Source organism: Accipiter gentilis, unplaced genomic scaffold, assembly GCF_929443795.1.
Source record: "Accipiter gentilis unplaced genomic scaffold, bAccGen1.1, whole genome shotgun sequence".
Classification (NCBI taxonomy): Eukaryota; Metazoa; Chordata; class Aves; order Accipitriformes; family Accipitridae; genus Astur; species Astur gentilis.
The window spans coordinates 379,361-400,057 of NW_026060975.1; the positions used below are offsets into that span (position 1 = coordinate 379,361).

General features: G+C 48.1%; 1 protein-coding gene across 1 annotated transcript in view; it reads right to left on the reverse strand.

Moving 5' to 3' along the window:
- Positions 1–7,716: 7,716 nt before the first annotated feature.
- Positions 7,717–20,697, reverse strand: part of LOC126037243 (uncharacterized) — a 39,646-nt gene continuing 26,665 nt past the window's right edge. The window contains exon 3 of the mRNA XM_049797509.1: positions 7,717–7,778. Coding sequence (XP_049653466.1) covers positions 7,717–7,778 — 62 coding nt within the window. The remainder of the gene's footprint in view (positions 7,779–20,697) is intronic.

A 20,697-nucleotide genomic window follows, 5' to 3' on the forward strand; every position in this document is an offset into this window, starting at 1 on the left:
GAGCACTCGGGTGTATCGGACTGTAAAAGTGGAAAGGAAGAAACCTCGGGCAATCTGAAGTTCTAGTCAAAATGACACCTCCTCTCTGAATCCACAAAGACCCTGTCCATGGCTTTTTTGTCCTGGCCAGGCAGCATAAAAAAAGAAAAATAATTAATTAAAAGAAGCCAAGAATATTAGGCAGAACAGCTTATCTTCCAGGATTTTCTAACTTGTAACCTGCAGACCCACGCAGATGCCACTGCAAATGCAGACACCATTGCAACTACCAGCTCAGATGCAGGTACCGTTACAGATTAAGATACCATGGCAGAGGCAAAGGCCACTGCACATGCAGATACCACTGCAGAGGCAGGTACCACTGCAGATGAAGATACTGTTGCAGCTAGCGTTGCACACATACCGTTACGCCAAACTTTTTCTATTCCAAGATTTTGTAACTTGCATCCAAGCTCTGTGCCCCCCAGAACCATCATCTCCATCTTCTCCACCATCTCCTCCTGCCCTCAGCCACAGAAGGAAGTCTGTCTCGATAGCTTCAGTAATTTGACCAGAAGAAAGCACGAAAACGTGTTCCTGTACTAAGGACGAAGGGCAGGAACTTGGGAGTCATTTGCCTTTTGTTACAATCATTAGGGATGCCCGTCCTTGCTATAAGAGAGATTCCCTTTGCAAGAACCAGATGGCATCTCTCAGGAGAGGTTAGCTTCTAGTTCTAACTCTTGACTATTTTCTGACCTTCCTCACCTTTTGGAGCTGGGCCAGAGCCCTCTCAACATCAGACATCGCTTTTTGGAGTTAAGCAACAGTAACCCTGAGTTTCTCATGTCTACTCATTTCTGCCTTGCTCTCCTAATCCTCGAGAAGGATGCAGAAAGACTCTCAGAACTGTGACCTCTTTGTCTGGCCAGCCCAAATACATTGATTACAATACAGATTCCTCCTACATGGTCTATTTGTGCTAATCAGACACTTAATTCACAGGAATATGAAAGCAGCTCTTCTCAGGAAAAAAAAAACAACAACCATAACCAAACCCAAAACCCACTACAGATGACCAGAAGCGTTAGCTTTCAAACTGGCATTGTTTGAAAACAGAAACACTCTGCCCAGCCACAAACGCAAAGGAATAAATAAATTCGGTGTGCTTTTAGTACATAACATCAAGAAACAAGATGTTCAGTTGTGTGTCACAGTTATTGGGCCCGTTACATTGCCACGTTCACATGCAAACAGAGGAAGAAAAACCCTTATAAACCTCTCTAAAGTGGGTCAGAGGAACAGCCACTCCCACAAAGATTGCTCCAGACGGAGTCAACAAGATCAACCATGAAATGCTGAGCAAACGCCCCAGGTGCAGTTTTCTCGGAGGGGTCCTCCTGTTTCTGCAGCGTTTGCATCGGCTGGCGCTCGCAAGGTGCCTTTCGAGACAATGCTGCATGTCAAAATTCAGCCTCTTGTTGGTACGTCTTTGACCTGGATTTGGAAGAGTGACCACAATGTACAACTCATCAATCCACACAAAATCAAGGACACCAGTATTTGCATTCTCCAGCCCCTCCAGTCCCTGTGTAAGAAAAACAAACAACCTCCCCACCATGTTCCTGTGAAGAAGCGATGGGCCAAACTAATCCTCTCCTGCTGCCCTAGCATGCACTAGTCTAATTAGACATTGTTTTATTGGGCTTGCAGAGAAAGAGAGCCTTGGGACAAGCTGAAGGCTGTCCAGGATTTTCTGCACTTTTCAGCGTTTACGTTTTATATCCAGTTTGGTGTAAGTAAAGACTGAAAAAAGAAATGGAGAAGGCTGATGAATGGTGAGTAAGTATTACTGTAAAGGTGGATAATTATTATTAGAATGGTGACAGTTTTGTATTAGAAATAAAATTATATTATGATAAATAAACACCTTTTTGAAGAGGAAGTCTTGCCTTTCCTGTTGACTGCTAATTGGGTATAGCTCTTATCGTTGCCTGACTACTTGGAAACCATGAATGCATGCGCACCACAAGTCATGTCTCGTTATTTTGGGAACGTGTTATTTCCCACTGAGTACCAAGACGACAGCTCTTAATTGTACGTCCCGAGAGCAGCCTCCACTGACTGTCCCCTGCTGCGCACCAACACCAACAGCACTGTGCTCTCCCCTGCCCATCTCCACGCTCCGGCGGAGCTCTTCACACACCCCTGCCCGGGCCATGCTGCCTCAAAATTCCTGCTGTGCTGCTCAAGGCCGTGAACACTGTCACGCTACAGCTGTACCCAGATCACTGTTCCTCATTCTGAGCGAGTCTGCCTGTTCCTGTGTATTCCCACCTGTCTACAGCAGCTGTTGCCTTCTGTCTTGTAAGCGTTTTGGAAAAGTACCCTTTTTTTTCCTGAATACCCTCTTTGACCTCACTACAGGACAGGTCCCCAGTCCATCACCACGGCTGGTAAAGGCTGTAGCGATACAGAATTGCGCAGGGATGACAAATACCCAGCTGTCCAGCTCACTTCAGTTGTTTAAGACAAGGCTTTTGGCTAGAACACAGTCAAGAAAATGTAAAACCTAACACTCCCATCTGGATCGGCAGCTCTTTCTTCATCAGTTCCTTGCATTTCTCTCATTCCTTGGGAGTACACAGCAAGACTTTCCTCATCAAAAGAAGCAACAAAGATCAGTCACAAACATGCACAAGACCGGACATCCACATACTTGCTGCCTACCCAGTAACAGTAGCAAAGCCCTGCCTATACACAAAGATTAAATTAACGTACAGTTTTCCTACGCAGGAAGCAACTAAGGATCAACCAAATACAACCATCTGTTGTTACCTATTTGCACAACAGGCACATGCTGCTTCAGCTTCTATCTTTCAGGCTGTTACCCACGAGAAAACGGAAGCACGTTTTATTGCAAGAGGAAACCTTCAATTGGAAAGCCAGGTCATGGCCTGGTTTGCCTCTCGGTGCACCTATCTAGTGAACAGCCGAGGAAACGTTACACGAGCAATGAGCAAAGCAAACCCAGGACACCTCAAGAAGTCCCGTAACTACACAAGTCTGCCTTTCCCTTTCACCCCAGTTCCCAAAGCACCAAGGCAGGAGCAGGCAGGGCACTAATGCGCTCAGCTCACACCAGGGAGGCTCACACTCAGCTCTGTCACCCAGGCTTAGCAACAACAATTTCTGCTCTCATCTGGGGCTTAGTCCACATGTAGTCATACGTGTGAGTTATGGCCTAGCCATGGTGATACTGCTCAGTTTAGGGTTAAACATGAGACGTTGTCCTTTAAGGAGGACCATTAATCCATAGCTTCACTAGGCAAGCCTGATTACTTTGTATAAACTATGCATGCTTTGCTGAGGACCCTTGCAGAGGCACCACGAGACAAAGGTCACCTTTGTCTCGGCAAGAGGAGGACGAGGAGGAGGAGGCAACACAAGGAGGCGGAGGCAACACGAGGACACAGCAGGACACAGGAGGTAAAGCAGGAGGAGGCAAAAGGAGGTAGCAGGAAAAGGAGGAGGAGGAGGAGGCAACAAGAGGCAACAGAAAGCGAAAAAGGAGGAGACCACAGGATGCCAGACGAGGCAACAGGAGGACGAGGCAACAGCCAGCCACAGGAGAAGGAAAAAAAGGAGGCAAGAGGAGGACGTAGCAGGACACAAGAGACAAAAGAAGGAGGATGCAACGGGAGGCAAGACAAAGAGAGAAAGGAGGAGACAATAGGATGCAACAGGAGGCAACACTAACAAAGAGAGAAGTAGGCAACAGAATGCTCTAGGTGGCAACAGGAGAAGGAGGAGGCAACAGGAAGACACAGCGGGAAGAGAAATAGTGGAGGCAAGAGGGGGACACAGCAGCACGCAGGAGGTAGAGAAGCAGGAGGAGGAGGCAACAAGAATCAATAGGAGAAGGAGGAGGAGGCATCAGGGTGCCACAGGAAGCAACAGGAGGCAACAGGAGTAAGAAAAAGATGAGGCACCAGGGAACACGGGAGGACCCCAGACGTAAACTAGGAGGAGGCAAAAAGGAGGCAAAAGGAAGGAAAAGAGGAGGAGGCAACAGCATGCCATAAGATGCATGAAGAGGATGCAGGATAAAACAGGTCATGGAGGAGGAGTTGGAGGAGGACGAGGAGGATGTAGGAAACGGTGGAGGCAACAGGAGAAATGGGAAGCAACGTGATGAGGGAGAAGGCAAAAAGGAGGCAGAAGGAAAAGGTGTCTTTGTCCTTCTCGGGCCTCCTCTTGCCTTTTATTGCCTCCTCCTCCACTTGCTTCACGCTTCTGCTCTTGCCTCCTGCTGCCTCCTCTTTCCTCCTCCTCCTCGTCTTCCTCGTCCTTTAGCCTTCTTTGGCCTCACGTCGCGGTTTCAGCCCAGCCTCATTAGACAAGTCTGGGGCTGCTACCTGGGATCTCCGGTCCTTATAAGAAAAGGCCAAAAGACTCTAGGAGACGTCTGGAAGGAATCACAGGGGATCCCGGAGGGCAGAGGTTCCTCCAAGAAAGAAAAAAACCTCAACAGTAGCTTCCTTGGAGGAGTCTGGGGCTTCTAACTGACACCTTAGGTAGGTAAAGCAGAGGACAGAAGACTCTGGGAGATGCCTGGGAGGAGTCTCAGGTGGCTGTCGGAGTTGAGAGATTTCTCTACAGGACAACAAAAATGTCTCGAACTACTTACTTGGAGGAGTCTGGGGCAGGTAGCTGGGATCTCCGGTCCTTATAAGAAAAGGCCAAAAGACTCTAGGAGACGTCTGGAAGGAATCACAGGGGATCCCGGAGGGCAGAGGTTCCTCCAAGAAAGAAAAAAACCTCAACGGTAGCTTCCTTGGAGGAGTCTGGGGCTGCTACCTGAGGCGGTAGGTAGGTAAAGCAGTGGCTAAAAGACTCTGGGAGATGCCTGGGAGGAGTCTCGGGTGGATCCCGAAGAGCAGAGCTTCCTCCAATGGAGCAAAATCATCTTGGGTAGCGGCCCTGACGAAATCTGGGGCTGGGCATCTCCTGGGAGGCGTGACCAGCCTGTGGGACCAGGAGGCAGGTCTTGCTCACGTGCTCAGGGAATAGCCGATCGCCAGCTCTGGGGTCAGGAAGGAATTTTCCCCCGGGGCAGATTGGCACTGGGCCCCGGGGGTTTTTTGCCTTCCTCTGCAGCACTGAGCAGCACCACTTGTCAGGGCTCCTCTGGTCCGTTCTGGCTAGGTTACTGCCTGCTGCTCGTGCACCACAAAGATGGCATCTCGTGCCCTGCAGCTGGGGAGAGGAAGGCTTTTTTTCCCCCACTGTGGGCTAGCAAGTGTCCCCAGGGGTTTTTTGCCTTCCCCTACAGCACTGAGCACGGCCCCTTGCCAGGGCTCCTTTGGGCCGTTGTGGCTAGGTGCCCGCTGCTCGTGCTCCACGAAGGTGGCCCTCGTGCCCCGCATCCGAGGGGAGGAACCTTTCTGACTCCCAGGCCGGGCTCCAGGGGATGCTCCCGGGGGTTGCTTCTTGTCCTCTGTAGCACTGAGCACAGCCCCTTGGCAGGGCTCCTCTGGGCCCTTTCGCCTAGCTCCCTGCCTGCTGCTCTTGCACCTCCAAGGCACCGCTCGTGCCCTGGCTCTCTCAGGCTCTCTTGCCCAGGGCAAGTCTGGAGCGGGAGCGGAGCGAGCTCTGCTCTTCCCTTAGCTCCATTTCCCCAGGGCTTCTGGCTTGGGCAAAACAGCCTGTGCTTGGAAGGGCTCCAGGCTTGCTGCCCCATCACGAGCTGCCACTTTTTGCCTCTCCCTGCATGCAAATCAAGCACACGGCCGGCACGAGAGCGCCTTTCGTGCATTGTTGGCCAAGAAGCACAGTGGCGCAGCAAGTTGACGAACGCAAAAATACGCTTTGCACCTCTACCTCTCATACTTTGGAAAATACCCCACGGTACCACACACCTCCTCCTCCTCCTCCTTCTTCTTTTGTGCGTGGTCGGTCCTGATCCTCATTCTGCACGTTCTCACTCTTCAGGAAACAGGGACTGCTTGGCCTGTATTCCTCCTGCTACTTTCTGTAGCTCTGTGACTTGCCTTTGCCGGGCTGCAAAGGATGTTTTCTCAAGCTCAACTGAAGAATGCATCAGCCTGCTCCTGGCTACACAGGCACATTGTGTTAAGGCTTGTGAGCATCGGCTCTGAAACAGACTCAGAAAAATAAAAATAATAGCCTGTTTCCACTTGCAACCTTTGTGTTATGTGTCTTTCAAAGTGGTTTTGGAGCTGAAACCCTCCTGGTGTTTCAGGCAAATAACTGGTCTCATTGGTATTTGACTCATGGTGAGCACAGGGAACAGAGCAGAGTAGAACAGAACAGAACAGAACAGAATAGACTGGAATAGTTCAGCTGGAAGGAACCTACAACCATCATCTAGTCCAACTACCCGACCATTTCAGGCCTGACCAAAAGTTCAAGCATGGTATTAAGGGCATTGTCCAAATGTCTCTTCAACACTGACAGGCATGGGGCATCCACCGCCGCTCCAGGAAGCCTGTTTCAGGGTGTGAACACCCTCTTGGGAAAGAAATGTCTCCTCACGTCAAGTCTGAACCTCCCCTGACAGTGTGGTAGCAAACGTCCCTTGGTGCCTTGGTAAGGAACGGTGAGGAAACCGTGCATGCTCTCTACACCTCTGCAGAGTTCCTGCAGAGGGAACCAAACCCCTGTCTTTCACCTCTGGCATCACCACAACCAAAGGAATGTCTGTGCCCTAGATGCCCTTACTTACATAGTCTGAAGGTACAGATCCATTTTGGCACCAACGCACAAAATGGCAAGGAGACTACCTCTCTTCATCTTTCGGTACTCAAAATAATAAATCCTAAGGGAAAAAGGAGACTTGCCAGGGTTTCCGATAACATCTGAACATCTTCCCACAAACTGAGGTAGGCAAAGAACTCTCAGAAAGGTTCAAGTCACAGGTCAGCTGTGGAAGTTTCACCCATGGCTGAAGCGCCTTTGGTATCCCCTAGAAACACGGCCAACAGGTGTGTTTAATAGAAAGGCTGCGCAGCTGGGTTTCAGTGGGACAAGGGGGTGTGATGGCAATAGCAGCAATGGGCTATTTTGACAGTTTGGAAGAGTTGCCTGGCCTTTGCCTGGCTGGGCTTTGGTCACGGATCCAAATGGTCCACGTCTGAATATGACCAACCTTTCCTTCCACCACACCGGGGTCACCTCCGCGCACTTGTTTCTCAAAGCCTGGCTTACTTCCGTGGCGGGCTGTTGGCACCCACCATCCAAACCTATGGCTCTGGTTACACTTTGGCTTGCCTCCAGGCTGCGGCTGCCGAAATCACCCCCTTTACGCCCCACGAAAAGGGGTTGTGTCCAGCCACATCAAGTCCCTGCTCCTCCAGGCTGCGGGGCCGCATAGGCTTTAGCTCTGGCGCAGAGAGGGGACGGCTAATAGGGGCGGTCTCTGCGCTGCACGCTTGGTTCCTGCCATGGCCCGAGAGAAGAGGAACAGCACCAGGCTTCTCCTTGCGAGCCGAGTGGCAGAGGAGGCGCCAGGGACACCCAGCACCTGGGCCCAGGGCATGGCCGCCAAGGGCAGGGAGAAACCCCCGGGCCTCCTGGCCACAGCAACAGCCTGTGGAATGACTGCTGGAGGTGACTTGTCGGTATGACGCATGCCCCCCGCCACCCCTCAAGGGAAGGTGAACCTCCAGGGAGGAACGCAGCGCACACCTAAAGGATCGGTTCCATGGGAGATCCCTAAGCAACGTGACCTGCAACTTTAGACGTCAGCAACGCCAGAGGAGCTTGGTACGCCGACTCTGAAAAGCAACACGGAGGGCGGAGCGGAGCTGAGACCCCGCGGCCAGGCTCTGTGATCGCAGGGATAGGGAACCGGGACGATAGGAACGAGAGCGGTTGGTCCCTGCATTGAACCCACTGAAGCAAGGAGGTAACACAATGGGGGTTCTGTCGAGCTAACGCCCTACTTCTGGCTTATATATCACACGTGCCCAGTTCTGGGGTACTCACACAAACAGCAGGTCCTTTGGGTGGACTCTGCTCATTATAATGCCAAAACACACCTCCACCCCCAAAGTAACCCACCTCCAAGGTGCGACCACCCCCCCACTGAGCACACGCTCTGAATTTTCTCTAGCGTATACCTTTAAAAGCAAACCGAGAGAACTTTATACCAATCAAAGGAAAGGTATGTATGACTAGAGTCACTCAAGCTCCACCGAAAAACTCAGAAAATATAAAAGGGCTTAAGAGAGGAGAAATGTCAGGGAAGACACCATCACAGACAAGTCAGGAGGACATCGCTGACTTCTGGGATCAGTCGATGAGCTGAGCCTCTCTCCCCCCCCGCCATACGGATGCCTATTGCGTGAGATTCGAACACTCGGCTGTACTGAGTCCTTCCCCGGGAAACTTAGAATTCTTCAGAGCTCTTTTCTTTCATCATTTCATGCGCTTGTAAGCGACTGTATTGCCACCTGCACGTGCTTTGCAGACAGTCTATTTCTCATGGGCAATCCAAAAGCACCTGTACCGTTGCTATAATAAACTGCGCTGCTCATTCATCTAGTTGTGATAGTTTGTTTGCGTGTGACAGAAATGTCAGAGTCAGCAGGTGGCAAGGGACACCCTGGAGTAGCAGGCGACTCTTTGGCAAAATGCTGCCTTAGCCCTACAGAGAAGATCCCTTTGGCTGGTTTGCATTAGCCCTTTCTTCCAAAGGCCTCACTTTGGAACACAGGATTCACATTGGTGTGTGACACTTGGTTTGTTTCTGGCAGCTCAACAAACACAGGGATACCGTGTCTTGGGTAGGAGGGTAGCTCCTACACCACGCTGAGCCTCGACATATTTAACATCGTTGGGATGCAGCCCCAGGAGACGCGGAAGAATGCGGGGATGGACCTGCCACCATCCCCGTCTGCCACGGCAGAGCAGCCGAGGAAGAGGCAGGCGCAGAGCTCCTTGCCAATGCCACCCAGCAAGCGCAGGGCTCTGGCAGACGAAATGGGGGTGTGAGGGGGGATCAGACAGGGGTGAGATGGAGATGGGGGGAGTGGGGGGTGGGAGGGGAGGGGGGTGGATTGGTTGGGGGGGTTTGAGGGGGTGGGTGGGAGGCGGGTGGGGGGTAGGGTGGGTTTAGAGCAGCTGTGGTGGGACCTTTTCTTTTGTCTTTCCCATTAAAAGCTCTTTCTCCAGAACCGCTCCGTGCCTGTGTGGGATGGGGAGGGAGTGCGGGGGGGCACTGGGAAACAGCCCCCAAGAGGTGCAAAAGACCCGCCGAGCCCCAGATCCGAGCCAGCAAGCCCCGAGGGGAACCCAGCCACCCCCAGGCCTGAGTCACCACCAGCGCGGCAGGCGATGGTGGGGGGGGGACGGGAACGGGAACAACTCCCCTGTCCCCTTCCCCAGGGGAAGCAGCCCTTTGGTGGGGAAGCTGGGACAGACAGGTCCCTGCAGGACTCACGGACACAGCCCCACGCAGAAAGCAGCACAGAGCCCCTGCGACAACGACAGAACTTGGGGGCCAGGGGGGACACGGACACGCATGACAGCAAGGCCTGCAAGGCCTTCGTCTTGAACACCACCAGAGTCCCCTCCAGCGGGGACAGGGCTCAGTGCACAGCCCTTCAAAGCCTCAAGACCATCACGGCCTTCCTCGGGTCCCAGCGCACTCAGACCCGGAGAGCCCAGCTTTGCCTCACTGACACAGCAAAATAACCCCAAATCACCCCAAGAATGGCGAGGGAGGGAGCTGCAGGCCAGGCAGGGACCCTCCTCCACTTCTCTGGCTGCACCTTGGGCAGCTGTAAGACCAGCAAGGAGCGAGAAAAAATCAGAAAGAAAAAAAAACAAACAAATCACTGCACCAGTCAGAAAGTGCCTGGAAACTTTATCAAATGGTACATTTCAGCTTGGGGGCTTGAAGATTTACACCCATGTACCAGTAAAGCTCTCCATGCATGCTACAATTTGGTGGGAGCAAGATTTGTGGGTATGTCTGCACCCAAAACGCAGCAGTAAGTGGCATCCTTTAACTGCTGTTCTTCCCAAGCCCATTTACCTTTGCAGAAAAAGGGATTGTCATCCTGCACATGGCACAAAGCAAGACACATGCAGCCTATGGTGGCTGAGAGAGTTATTAGGGAATAAATGCATTGAGCTGGTAAATTCAGCCACCAGCACTTGAAATCAGACAGTGAGTCCCAACTCAAGAAGCGCTCGCTCTCCTCCCTGCCATCACGCCTCACCATCGAGCTATTAAAGCCGTCCCATTGTACCAGCTGTCCCAAGGCTGGCCCACAGCATCTGCCCAGCTTCAGCAGGCACCAAGGCCAACCCTTACGCTTCCCCTGCCTGACCCTCCGACTCAGCTCCAGCCCTTCTGGGGCAGCCCCTGCAATTTGCCATGAGCTGCTGTTAACACTCACGGGCCCAGTGACAGTACTGGATTTACTCCAGTTTATGTCAGGAACAGTGAGCTCAGCCAGGACATTCGGATTCTTCCCATCCTCCCACCAACCTTATTCATAAACAGGGGTTTGTTTGGGGTTTTTTTAAACGCCGTATTTTAGGTAGATGTAATTACTGTGAAATGCAGCAAGAGGTCAGCAGACTACATCATCACACAGACGGTCCAGGAGATGAGACGCCGTGAGCCGGGACGACAGTCAGCCCCTTCCACTGTTCAGCCCCTGGAAACATTTTGAGAAAACCAGAGGGTCGGGCTGCTCCAATACAGCTCTCACACTCCTGGCTCTGGAGCCTTCATCTCACATTCCCCACATCCCTTCGGCCTTTCTAATCACAGGCTTTAAGGTCACGACATACATCGGTGAGCAAATATTGATTTGCCTGCACTGCCTACAGATCATAATCTAACTCCACGCACCTTAAAGAAGCTCAGCACACACTCCACGTTCTTACAGCTGCTTTGACTGCAATTCAGTCTCTAGTGCATTACCCTTATTTATAATGCCAGGGCTTCAGCGTGGTGCCTCAGGCACTCTAAAATTATTACAGGGCCCTTTTGACTTTCAATTCCCTTCTATTCAATTCCATTTTTATTTGTCAGCAGAGACTCCCATTGACCAGCGGTGGAAGCCAACCGTGCGCAGGCAGACGGCACTACTGCATGTTAAGCCAATCCTATAGAAATTACTTGCACGTGGCTCAACATGACGCGTCATCTCAGTTTGAATGAGAAACGCCGCGTCTGGAAGAGCAGGTGGCAGAGCGCTCCTGGGTGCAGCTGCCTTGGAGAGATGAGTCATCCAGGCTTGGAGCAGCACCGGGGGTGCTCAGCTGCAGCCCCTCGACAGTGCCATCTGTCCGGCTGATGCAGCCATCATTTTAAAAAACGGCAAAGGAAAGCGACTTTAAGAATCAGAGCTCCGGTGAAATCAAACTTCAATTATTTACCAAATCTCCCTTTTACAGTCACCTAGCAGCAAACCAGTTTCCACAGCTGGTACAAAATATTAAAACCATCAAAATATTTAGACATACCATACAGAATGTATGGAAATATGCTATCAATTCCCCCCTTCCTGTTTGAGGCTACTAATTCTTTTAGTAGTCTCACCTGAACGTAGCTTGTGTCACAGTTGCGCACAGCATTCTTTATCTCCTTCCGTTCATTTATGCTAACATTAACAGGCTGTATTTAAGAGAAATGCTACTAACTTAGACAAATCTTTAAGTTGACAGCTTGCTTAGCTGTATTTAGGAATACATGAACTAATCTACAACCATGCTCTTTTAGAAGAAGGTACCTTTCATATGCCTGGGTAAAAAAAAACATCACATATGAAGACATTCTATGTACATTTTATGTGATGGATATATCCTTTCAGCAGTTTTTTTTTTTAATATAATTACACCATTTCTTCAGCTAGAGAAAACAGTGAATTGCAGAACTACAAGAAATGGATTCCTGAGGATGACAGGGAGGTAAGTATTTTGTTAGCGAGTTATTGATGGTTTTATTTGCTTCTTTCTTATTTAATCTAGTGATGACTTTCCCCTTTGCCTGTTCTCCGCCAGGATTCACTCTAACAGCTGGTGACCAGGCAATCACACTCAGTAAGTTATCAAATACCAGAGGCCTTCGTTTGCATAGCCATGTTAATCTGGTGTTCACAGCACATCCTTCGGTTCGCTTTTAATAAATAAATCCCATTTATTTAATAAAGAAAGAAAGAAAGAAAATAGCAGAGGGGAAGGAAGGTTGCTGTGCTGCTTTACAAAGCAAGCAGTAGCTCAAGCAGCCTCAGAAGGGACGGTTCTGCCCCCTCTACTGAACAGAACAGCATCCTCCTCCGTGAGCACTACTGCTGCTTTCACGAATAGGCCCTCTGAAATCAGGTGCTCAGTGTAAGGGTGAAGAAATCGAGCCCCACATCAGTTTACTGCTGGGCCAGTTCCTGGCTTTGCATTTCCCACGACAGTCAAAAGGAAAATGCATTCCTGCACTCCAGAGACAACATTTTTGATTTTCAGGCAAACTTTTTTCTCCTGTACCGCCAGACCCTGGAGCCTGATGCATGGTTAGACTTTTTCTAACCTTGACACATCACTGCTATTGCAAAAGTTCCAACAAATTCCTTTTGCTCTCTGTTCAAGGAAAGTTTCACCAATCTCCAGGAGAAAACAGCAGCCCCAGTTTAAATCCAGCCTGCGCTTTCTCTGCGCAGACAGTATGAAAGAAAAAACAAGAGGTGAAATGTAAGCTAAAGTACTGCCGGTTTCCTAACCGACTAAAGGCATGAAGACCCCATCCTTGAAACAACACCGTAAATGACCCTGTGACAACAAGCACAATCCCACAGAGGTCACCAGATGCAGAAACACATCCTTCTTTCTCCAGCACCTTTTCCCTTGGCCCCCTCCAAATGCTGCCCGTGCGGGCTCCAGCTGCCTCCTACCTCTGAAGCACCTCCTGCCACAGCAGCAATGTTCTTCTGCAGAGTTCGACACCTCTGTCACCCCAACCTTAATCACAGGATAAATAAAGGGCCTGACAAAGTCTACAATGGGTCCATCTTTCTCAGCCTTGTCCTCTTTTTTAAGCTGCGGGGCTCTTTTCTGAACAACATTTTTCTAAGTACAGCTGAGAGATGAGCGTTGGAAATCGGTGCCAGGAGCTGGGGCTGGAAGAGAAGACAGGAGTTTTGAGCTGGAAGGCGCGGGAGCCTGGGAGGGGGCAGAAGAGGGGCTCTGCAGCAGGGCGAGGGGCTCTGCAGTGAGGGGCTGCCAAACAGGGCAAGTCTGTATTAGCGACTATAGCCTCCGTTATCACTCCCCTTCCACCTTCTGGAAGGAGCGGGGCGGCAAGATTCTCCCTGTGGGAAGCAGTCTGGGACAGGACGTGGGGGACACGTGGGGTTTGCAGAAGGGCTCTGAGCGAGCAGCAGAGGCTGCCGGGGCAGTGGTGCATCAGGAGCTCGGGGCAACCAGGGCAAGGCCTTTCCCTCTGTGCTGTGCCCCGACACTTACATCTGGACACCTGTGGCCTGGGCTACACTTGGGGCTGGAGTACGCAGGCAGGAGCCCTGCTGCCAGCTCACCCCCTGCTTACACACCTACCCCACGCACAGCACTGCTGCCTCCTTCTCTTACCAAGGAAGCAACAGCCATAAGCTACCTCTCCAGCACGTGCAAGCAGGGCAGTACACTTTGAAACGCGTTTCCTCTAAAAACATCCCAGACAAAACAGATGCCAAGAGCGACAGTGTAGTTCTCTGCCTCCAAAGAAGCGGGGTACTGCTGAGACTGTCCACTGCACACACAGAGAGCGCTTTCCACCAGCCGTACCAACACACGCTCACCCAGGTATTACCTGTTCATTAATTACTTGCACTAGCAGATCTTCCCCACCTCGACTTTCGGAATGTTGGGCCATTATGGGACTTGGATTCCTCCCAGTACGAGGCAACAGCATCTTTTTAAAGAAATAAAAATAGCACTGCTACATGGGTACAACTACCTCTTATATTACTAGAGTTAACACAGAACACATCGTTGGTAGAATTCCACTCAGTCTGGTTGACTTACCCTCTCGATAATTTTTTCAGCCCTTACATCTTACCAGTTTACTGAAAAGGCACTTTTTTTTTTGGACAAAAGCCCAAATAAAATACTTCGCAGTCCATGTAATTCTCGGCCTTCCTATGTTCCTGTATGTCTCCTTCTCTAAAGCGGATAAATAAATCATGCATTTGGTTTTCAAGTAATGCAATCAAATGCCAGACAGACATCATCTAACCCAAGAACCCATTAACTGACCCAAGCTTTGCTCCCCACGAGACCAAATGTTCTAACAGACTCAAGATTTAAATGCATTTTATCAAAACTCTAACATACATACCTATGTATATATCTCATCCCTTCTGCTCTGAACAGGACCAGGGAAAAACTGAAAAAACTTAATTCCAATAATTTACTCCAGAGCTGTCTTGTAGCTCAACAGGCTGATTCACAGGTCAAAGAAACTCGCAACAAAATAGCACCAGAGCTATTTTCATTCTCCGTTTCCCAAGACAGAGTATTGCAGTTATGTTTGCCAATATTCACCGTTTACACCAATTAACCAAACTTCCCTATTATTTATAACTTCTTGGGGTACAATTTCATCGCTTTTACACATATGCCCCTCTGCCTCGCACTAGAACCATGGATCCTACTTGAGGTTGCTCACCGAGTACAGTACGATTTCGCCTTGGTACACTTAGAAATATCTTTGTGAATGGTATTTCACAGCATGCTCTTGCACGTCCCCTTCAGTTAGCAAAACATCATGGATATGCTCTACGTATCTGTACTCCTAAAGTTGTCCTCTTCATGTAAAACTGATTTTAAGTCAAGCTGTTATGCAGCTGTTCCATAATCAAATTGCATACCATAAAAGCTGATGTAGAAAGTATTACCACGTTGCAGAAGGTAAATAGTCATAGATTAAGCTTGTTCTCCTTAGCTTGAAAAACTAGGCAAGTTAGAGATCAGGACTTCTAAAATTAATCAAAACCTTGGCAGATGTATTAACAAAAACAAAGCTCAGTGTTTTAAAGAAAATAAAAGGAGTCTGCTTTGGTTCAAGCTCTGCTAAAATTACCTGATGGATAGGTGCCTAACGTGCATCCTGTGCCAGACGCTTTGTATGCAGAGACCTTTCTTATACACTTTCTTAATTACCTGCACTGCTTATCAGTATTCATTCCTTCATATACGCATACTCATTTCAAGCAACTTATCTTAGTAGGGCTATTTTCATCACAGCTTGCTTTGAATACCATCTCATTGGCAACATCAGCTGGTCAACCCTTAGGTATACATAGGATTCCCACAGGTACCCGCACCTACAGAATCTGGCATTTGTGAGACAATGCCTGTGCAAAGGCTAACGAGGTGGCTAAAACAGTCTCATTTGGTGCATCCAGGGTGGGTGCTGCATCCTCTATCCACAGCGCAGACAAACACAGGACTAAGATGCACGTGATACAGTGAATTTACTGGGTGAGAAGGGAGAAAGCGGAAGAGGATTTGCCTTCTGAAACGGGACAGTACTCTTCTCAAGAGCAAGAGCTGCTGCTTTTATTAACTGTTTTTCAAAAATCTGCAGCTAAGAGGACTCCTTTGAGCTGAGTACTTAACAGTCCTTCTCCACTTGTACATACTTGACAAATACAAGGGTATTGCCCCTTGGGGTGTGTTTTGGCTTGATGGGGGTTTTGTTTGGTTCTCCAGAAGAAATTGCCAGGAAGTAGTAAATGTCAGCAGCTCTTCAAATATGCTGGTGTGTTTCTGCATGGTTTGTAGCCCTGCCTCCAAAGGAAAAACACATGCACACAGTTTCGCATTGAAAATACTTCACACTGTACTGATGGCTTTTTTTCTTCTGAATCTCAGTTCGTAATTGTTGGAAGCAAGTTTTCTAGTGTCCTGGTTTCAGCTGGGATAGAGCTAACTGTCTTCCTAGTAGCTGGTACAGTGCTATGTTTTGAGTTCAGCATGCGAAGAATGTTGATAACACTGATGTTTTCAGTTGTTGCTCAGCATTGTTTAGACTATAGTCAAGGATTTTTCAGCTTCTCATGGCCAGCCAGGGCACAAGAAGTTGGCACAGGACACAACCAAGGCACCTGACTCAAACTGGCCAATGGTGTATTCCATACCATGTGACGCACCATTTAATTTAGGAACTGGGAAGTGGGGGGAGGCAGGGAATCGCTGCTCGGGGACTGGCGGGGTGTCGGTCGGCAGGTGGTGAGCTATTGCCCTGTGCATCATTTGTACATTCCAATCCTTTTATTACTACTGTTGTCATTTTATTAGTGTTATCATTATAATTATAGTTTTTTGTTTTCTGCTCTATTAAACCGTTCTTATCTCAACCCAGAAGTTTTAACCTTTTTCCCGATTTCCTCCCCCATCCCACTGGATGGGGGAAGTGAGTGAGCGGCTGCGTGGTGCTTAGTTGCTGGCTGGAGTTAAACCACGACATCTAGTCATAAAGTTAACTGAGCTATTGGAAAAACCTGCTGTATATTATCTTTACACTGCTATCCACCAGCATGGAACTTCCTGTCCTGTAAATACATACCTCAGATTATAAAATACATATGCATGTGTTCATTTCAAATGATCAGTTATTCATTTCATAGCTGAAGAAACATATCTCAACATGAGAAAACAAGTATACACCTACTCACTTAACTGCAAGTTGTAAGCTTCACTGCAACACACCTTATAGTTTTAGTTTCTTTCCAGAGGTGAAGATGACAACAGAAAGGCTAGAGTCCAAGGCTGTTTTCACCTACCCTGAAAGTTATTTCAAGTTATTGCTCTGTGATTAATACAAAGATTACACAGTGATATGGCTTGAAAGGCTGACCATCTTTCACGCACTCTGCAGAGTGCAAGGTTTTGTACATGAATCATAGAGAAATGGGAATTAGCACAGGTAGATCAGTGATTTGTCTGTCACACGTACAACAAAGTGTTAAGAGGTTAACTGGCAATTTGTTTCATTTTTATCCTTACATCTCCACCACTGACTGGTAAGCCAGTTGGGTGAGACCCTTCATTTCTGTAATTCCAACTGGTTTACACTGTACTCAATATTTCTTTCCATCTCTAAACATGGGCCCACTCAAAACAAATAATTGATTTCAGGTTTTAAAAACACTTTTTGAGTTTTAAAACATCTCTAAGTTTTACAGCAGTCCAGTTGTATGTGCAACTCCAAAACATCCCTCGCCTGTAAATCCACCAGTCAGATGCTCATTTACATCATAGGTCTTTCACCGAGCGCAATGTTCCTGAGGTGGGCACAATGCGATATGTGCCAGTGTAGACTCTTTTCCATTACCAGGGAAGGTAAAAGGATGCTTTAATATCACTGAAAATTCAGGCTGGATGGAAAAACACACAAGTAGAAAATGCTGATTTCAAAAATGCCAAGGCATATCCTTTCATTGCCCACACGGAAAAAAACCATAGACCAGGTATGGCTATGGAGATCTCTTCCTCCACCCCACTACTGCCTTAAAGGACAACGGGCAGATTTTTCACACTGCTTGGGACCCACAAAGATCTATAATTTGCTATTATGTTTCTGCATGCAGCCCTCTGCATCATGCGGGAGCAAAGACACGCTCCTGCTGCCTTGCAGCCCTGCCACTCCACAACTCCCAGGACACCTCAGAGCTCTGCACATCCACATCGGTTCTCCTTGGGTGGACATTCCCAGAGGAATTATGCTGCTGTGAGCACGCAAAGCCGCGTAATCCAAGCCACCTGAACGAGACACAAAACAATTGTACATTTTCTCCTTAATAAACAGTCCCTCTGGACACAGAAGTCACAGGCTGTCTCTGCTCGGCAGCACGTGGGATAACGGCACATCAGTCACATCCTACATGTTCTCCGTGTTGTTTCTTTCTTTTGCAGCACTTGCAGGTATCCACTGGGGAATATGGTAATCCCAAAACACTGCTGCCTCCATGCTACACGGTTTCACCATTCATCAACATTAGCTGTGTTCATGCATGATAAAGTACTGGCTTATTTGTACCGGAAGGAAAGACAAATTCGGAAGTTTGTGTACTAACATTTTATCTGCCCTGGCTTTGACACACCACACCCTGCCCTCTTCTAGAACCACGGTACCGGAAAAAAAGCTATGCAAAAATGACACATACTCTCTGCTTCTAGTCTGCTTTCTTTTCCCCACCATCAAATCCCTTCTCAGAGACATGAGAAGACAAGCAATGTCGAGAGCACCTGGAAGGCTACCTTACTGCTTTTCCAGCAAATTATATGGCTGCCCGCCTCTGGAAAACGTTTGGGGAGCTGCATCAACATGCAAGGAACCTCAAAAGGAGGAGGGAATTTTTGACTGCTCTAATTGTCACTCTGTCCTGAAAGTGAGACCTCCAGCACAGCAAAGACCTCTGACACCAAACAGAATCAGCAATGAACAACAACCAAGATGGTTTCCCACACAAACCTCAGTTCTGCCCTTGGCAAACTGCAGGCAATTTGCTTAGAGAAGAAATTTTCTTAAGCTGTCAACTGGGCAACAAAATTGCCATCAAGGAAAAAACAAATGCAACAGTATCTCCATGCAGATGCCAAAAAGAGAGCACTAGGTTCTTCTTCCAGGAGAAGAACCAAGAGAGACGCTATAGACTAGGTTCATTCAGTAAAACCAGGTAACAGCATCTGACTTCTCCTTTATCACTCTGATACGCACCTACTTACTCCTAACTTACAGTGGACAGAGTAAATATGGTTTAAGAATTACTTGTTCTCAAATTTCACTTATATTCTTAAAAGTACAGGACTTCGGGCATAGATCTGCCACACAGGACACGCCTGTTTCCCCTCTGTATTCAATCTAAAAGCAGCCTTTCTTGAAATGATCATAAATTACACATTGACATCTGGCAGCCTTTGTTAAAAACAGAAACCTACCACAGCCTCATCACAGCTCTCTATTGCCATCTCCCCATTTCTGTAGCTAAACACACCCAGTGTGACAAAGCAGCTGCATCATTTACTGTTCATTAAGAGGTAGACATGATGCAGCAGGTGCATGTCAGGCTTTGCCCATTACTTCACAATTACTTGTTCTGAATATTTAATCCACATTTTGGGAGGTGGAATGAGAACCATTTATCTAAATCAGAATGATTCAACTGAGGAATATTTTCCCCTCCTGCACCTCTTTTATACCCCCCTTCCCCCCAACCTCATAAACTATTACATTCTCCTGGATCACCTTATTAGTACTCAGCTATTAATAGCAGACTCCACAAACTCCTCACTCCTCAATTAATGTTGCTCAGCCAAACAGCCCATGCTTGAAAGGGCTCAGGATGACTACAGAAACCTCTCTGTTGCAGGAGCTAACAACCTTGAAAGATACCTTAACGAGGCCAAGAAGATCTCCTGAAGCTTATTAAAAAGAAAAACAAAAGTGCTAACTCATCCCAATGCTTGCATGAATTTGGACCAGTTTCTGTCAAACTTCCCCTTGTTCTTGTTTGCCTAGGAGTCACTCTTAGTTTTTAACCCAGCCACCTTTGCACACAGGATTTGTCCAGAATTGTAAGCTTCCATTAAAATGCAGAAAAACCTTGAAAGCTAACGTTATTTCCATTTTCTATACAGACTGGTACGCTTGTAGAAAAAGCTCCACTGTCCAGAAGGCTGTTGACCACAGCCTTCGTTTGCAGCTTGAACTACAGCCAATCCAGATCACTGAAGGTGAGGACAAACACTCTGAATTTGACTCACAACATCATAAGAAGTCAGGGTAGCAAGTCAAGCACATGACAAACAATTTACTTATTACATATATGACTTCATTCTCCACAAGGATGAAGCAGCTCAGCAGCAATCTCATACTAGTGGCAAAATACAAGACTAACACATAGCAGTAGGTATCTTGCAAGTGCCACCAAAATGTGAAACACAAATATAGGCAACTTGCTGTATACAACTGATCACAAACTCGGGCATCTGAATAACAGGAAGGTGAGCTGGAAGATCTATGTGTTACACCACCCGCACAATTCTCCCACCAACAGGGCTCCTCTCTTGCCTGAGAACAGTAAATGCACACTGGGCTACTGCAAAACTATCGCCAACAATTGAAATGAGAAAAGGTTGAGGTATTTAATTAGGAATTTTTAAAAATGCCATCCGTTAAATATAAACTGTCAGGACTTCATTCTTTCTGCCTCAGTGTTGTTCATTGAGCCCTTCTTTGCTTTCTTGAATAATAGCCATGAATTTTGGGAAGGGTGCAGAGAGGATTACTTGAAGTATAGCGAGGGCTGTGTCCCGTGCCGGAAGCTTTAAAAAGAAAAAGAAAAAGAAAAAGAAAAAAAGAAAAGAGAACTGTGGCAAATGGAAAGAATGACAACTTCAAATCTGCAAGCGCACAAGTGATCAACAAATGCTGGTTGATAGCCTAACGTGGTGAGTAAAGCAATCACAGTACGCCTGCTTCTGCCCTGACAAGGGCCAAATGAGAGAACAACCATCAGCCAGGGGTCATGGGCAAGCCATCACTTCTGCACAAAATTAAAGTACAATGGAAACAGGCTGAAGAAAGAGAAATACACAGAATGACAGTGTGGAAAGATGCCCCTCTGCCTTACTTCAGATGTTCATCTAGAGGAAGCGAAGGAAGAAAACAACAGCTATTCT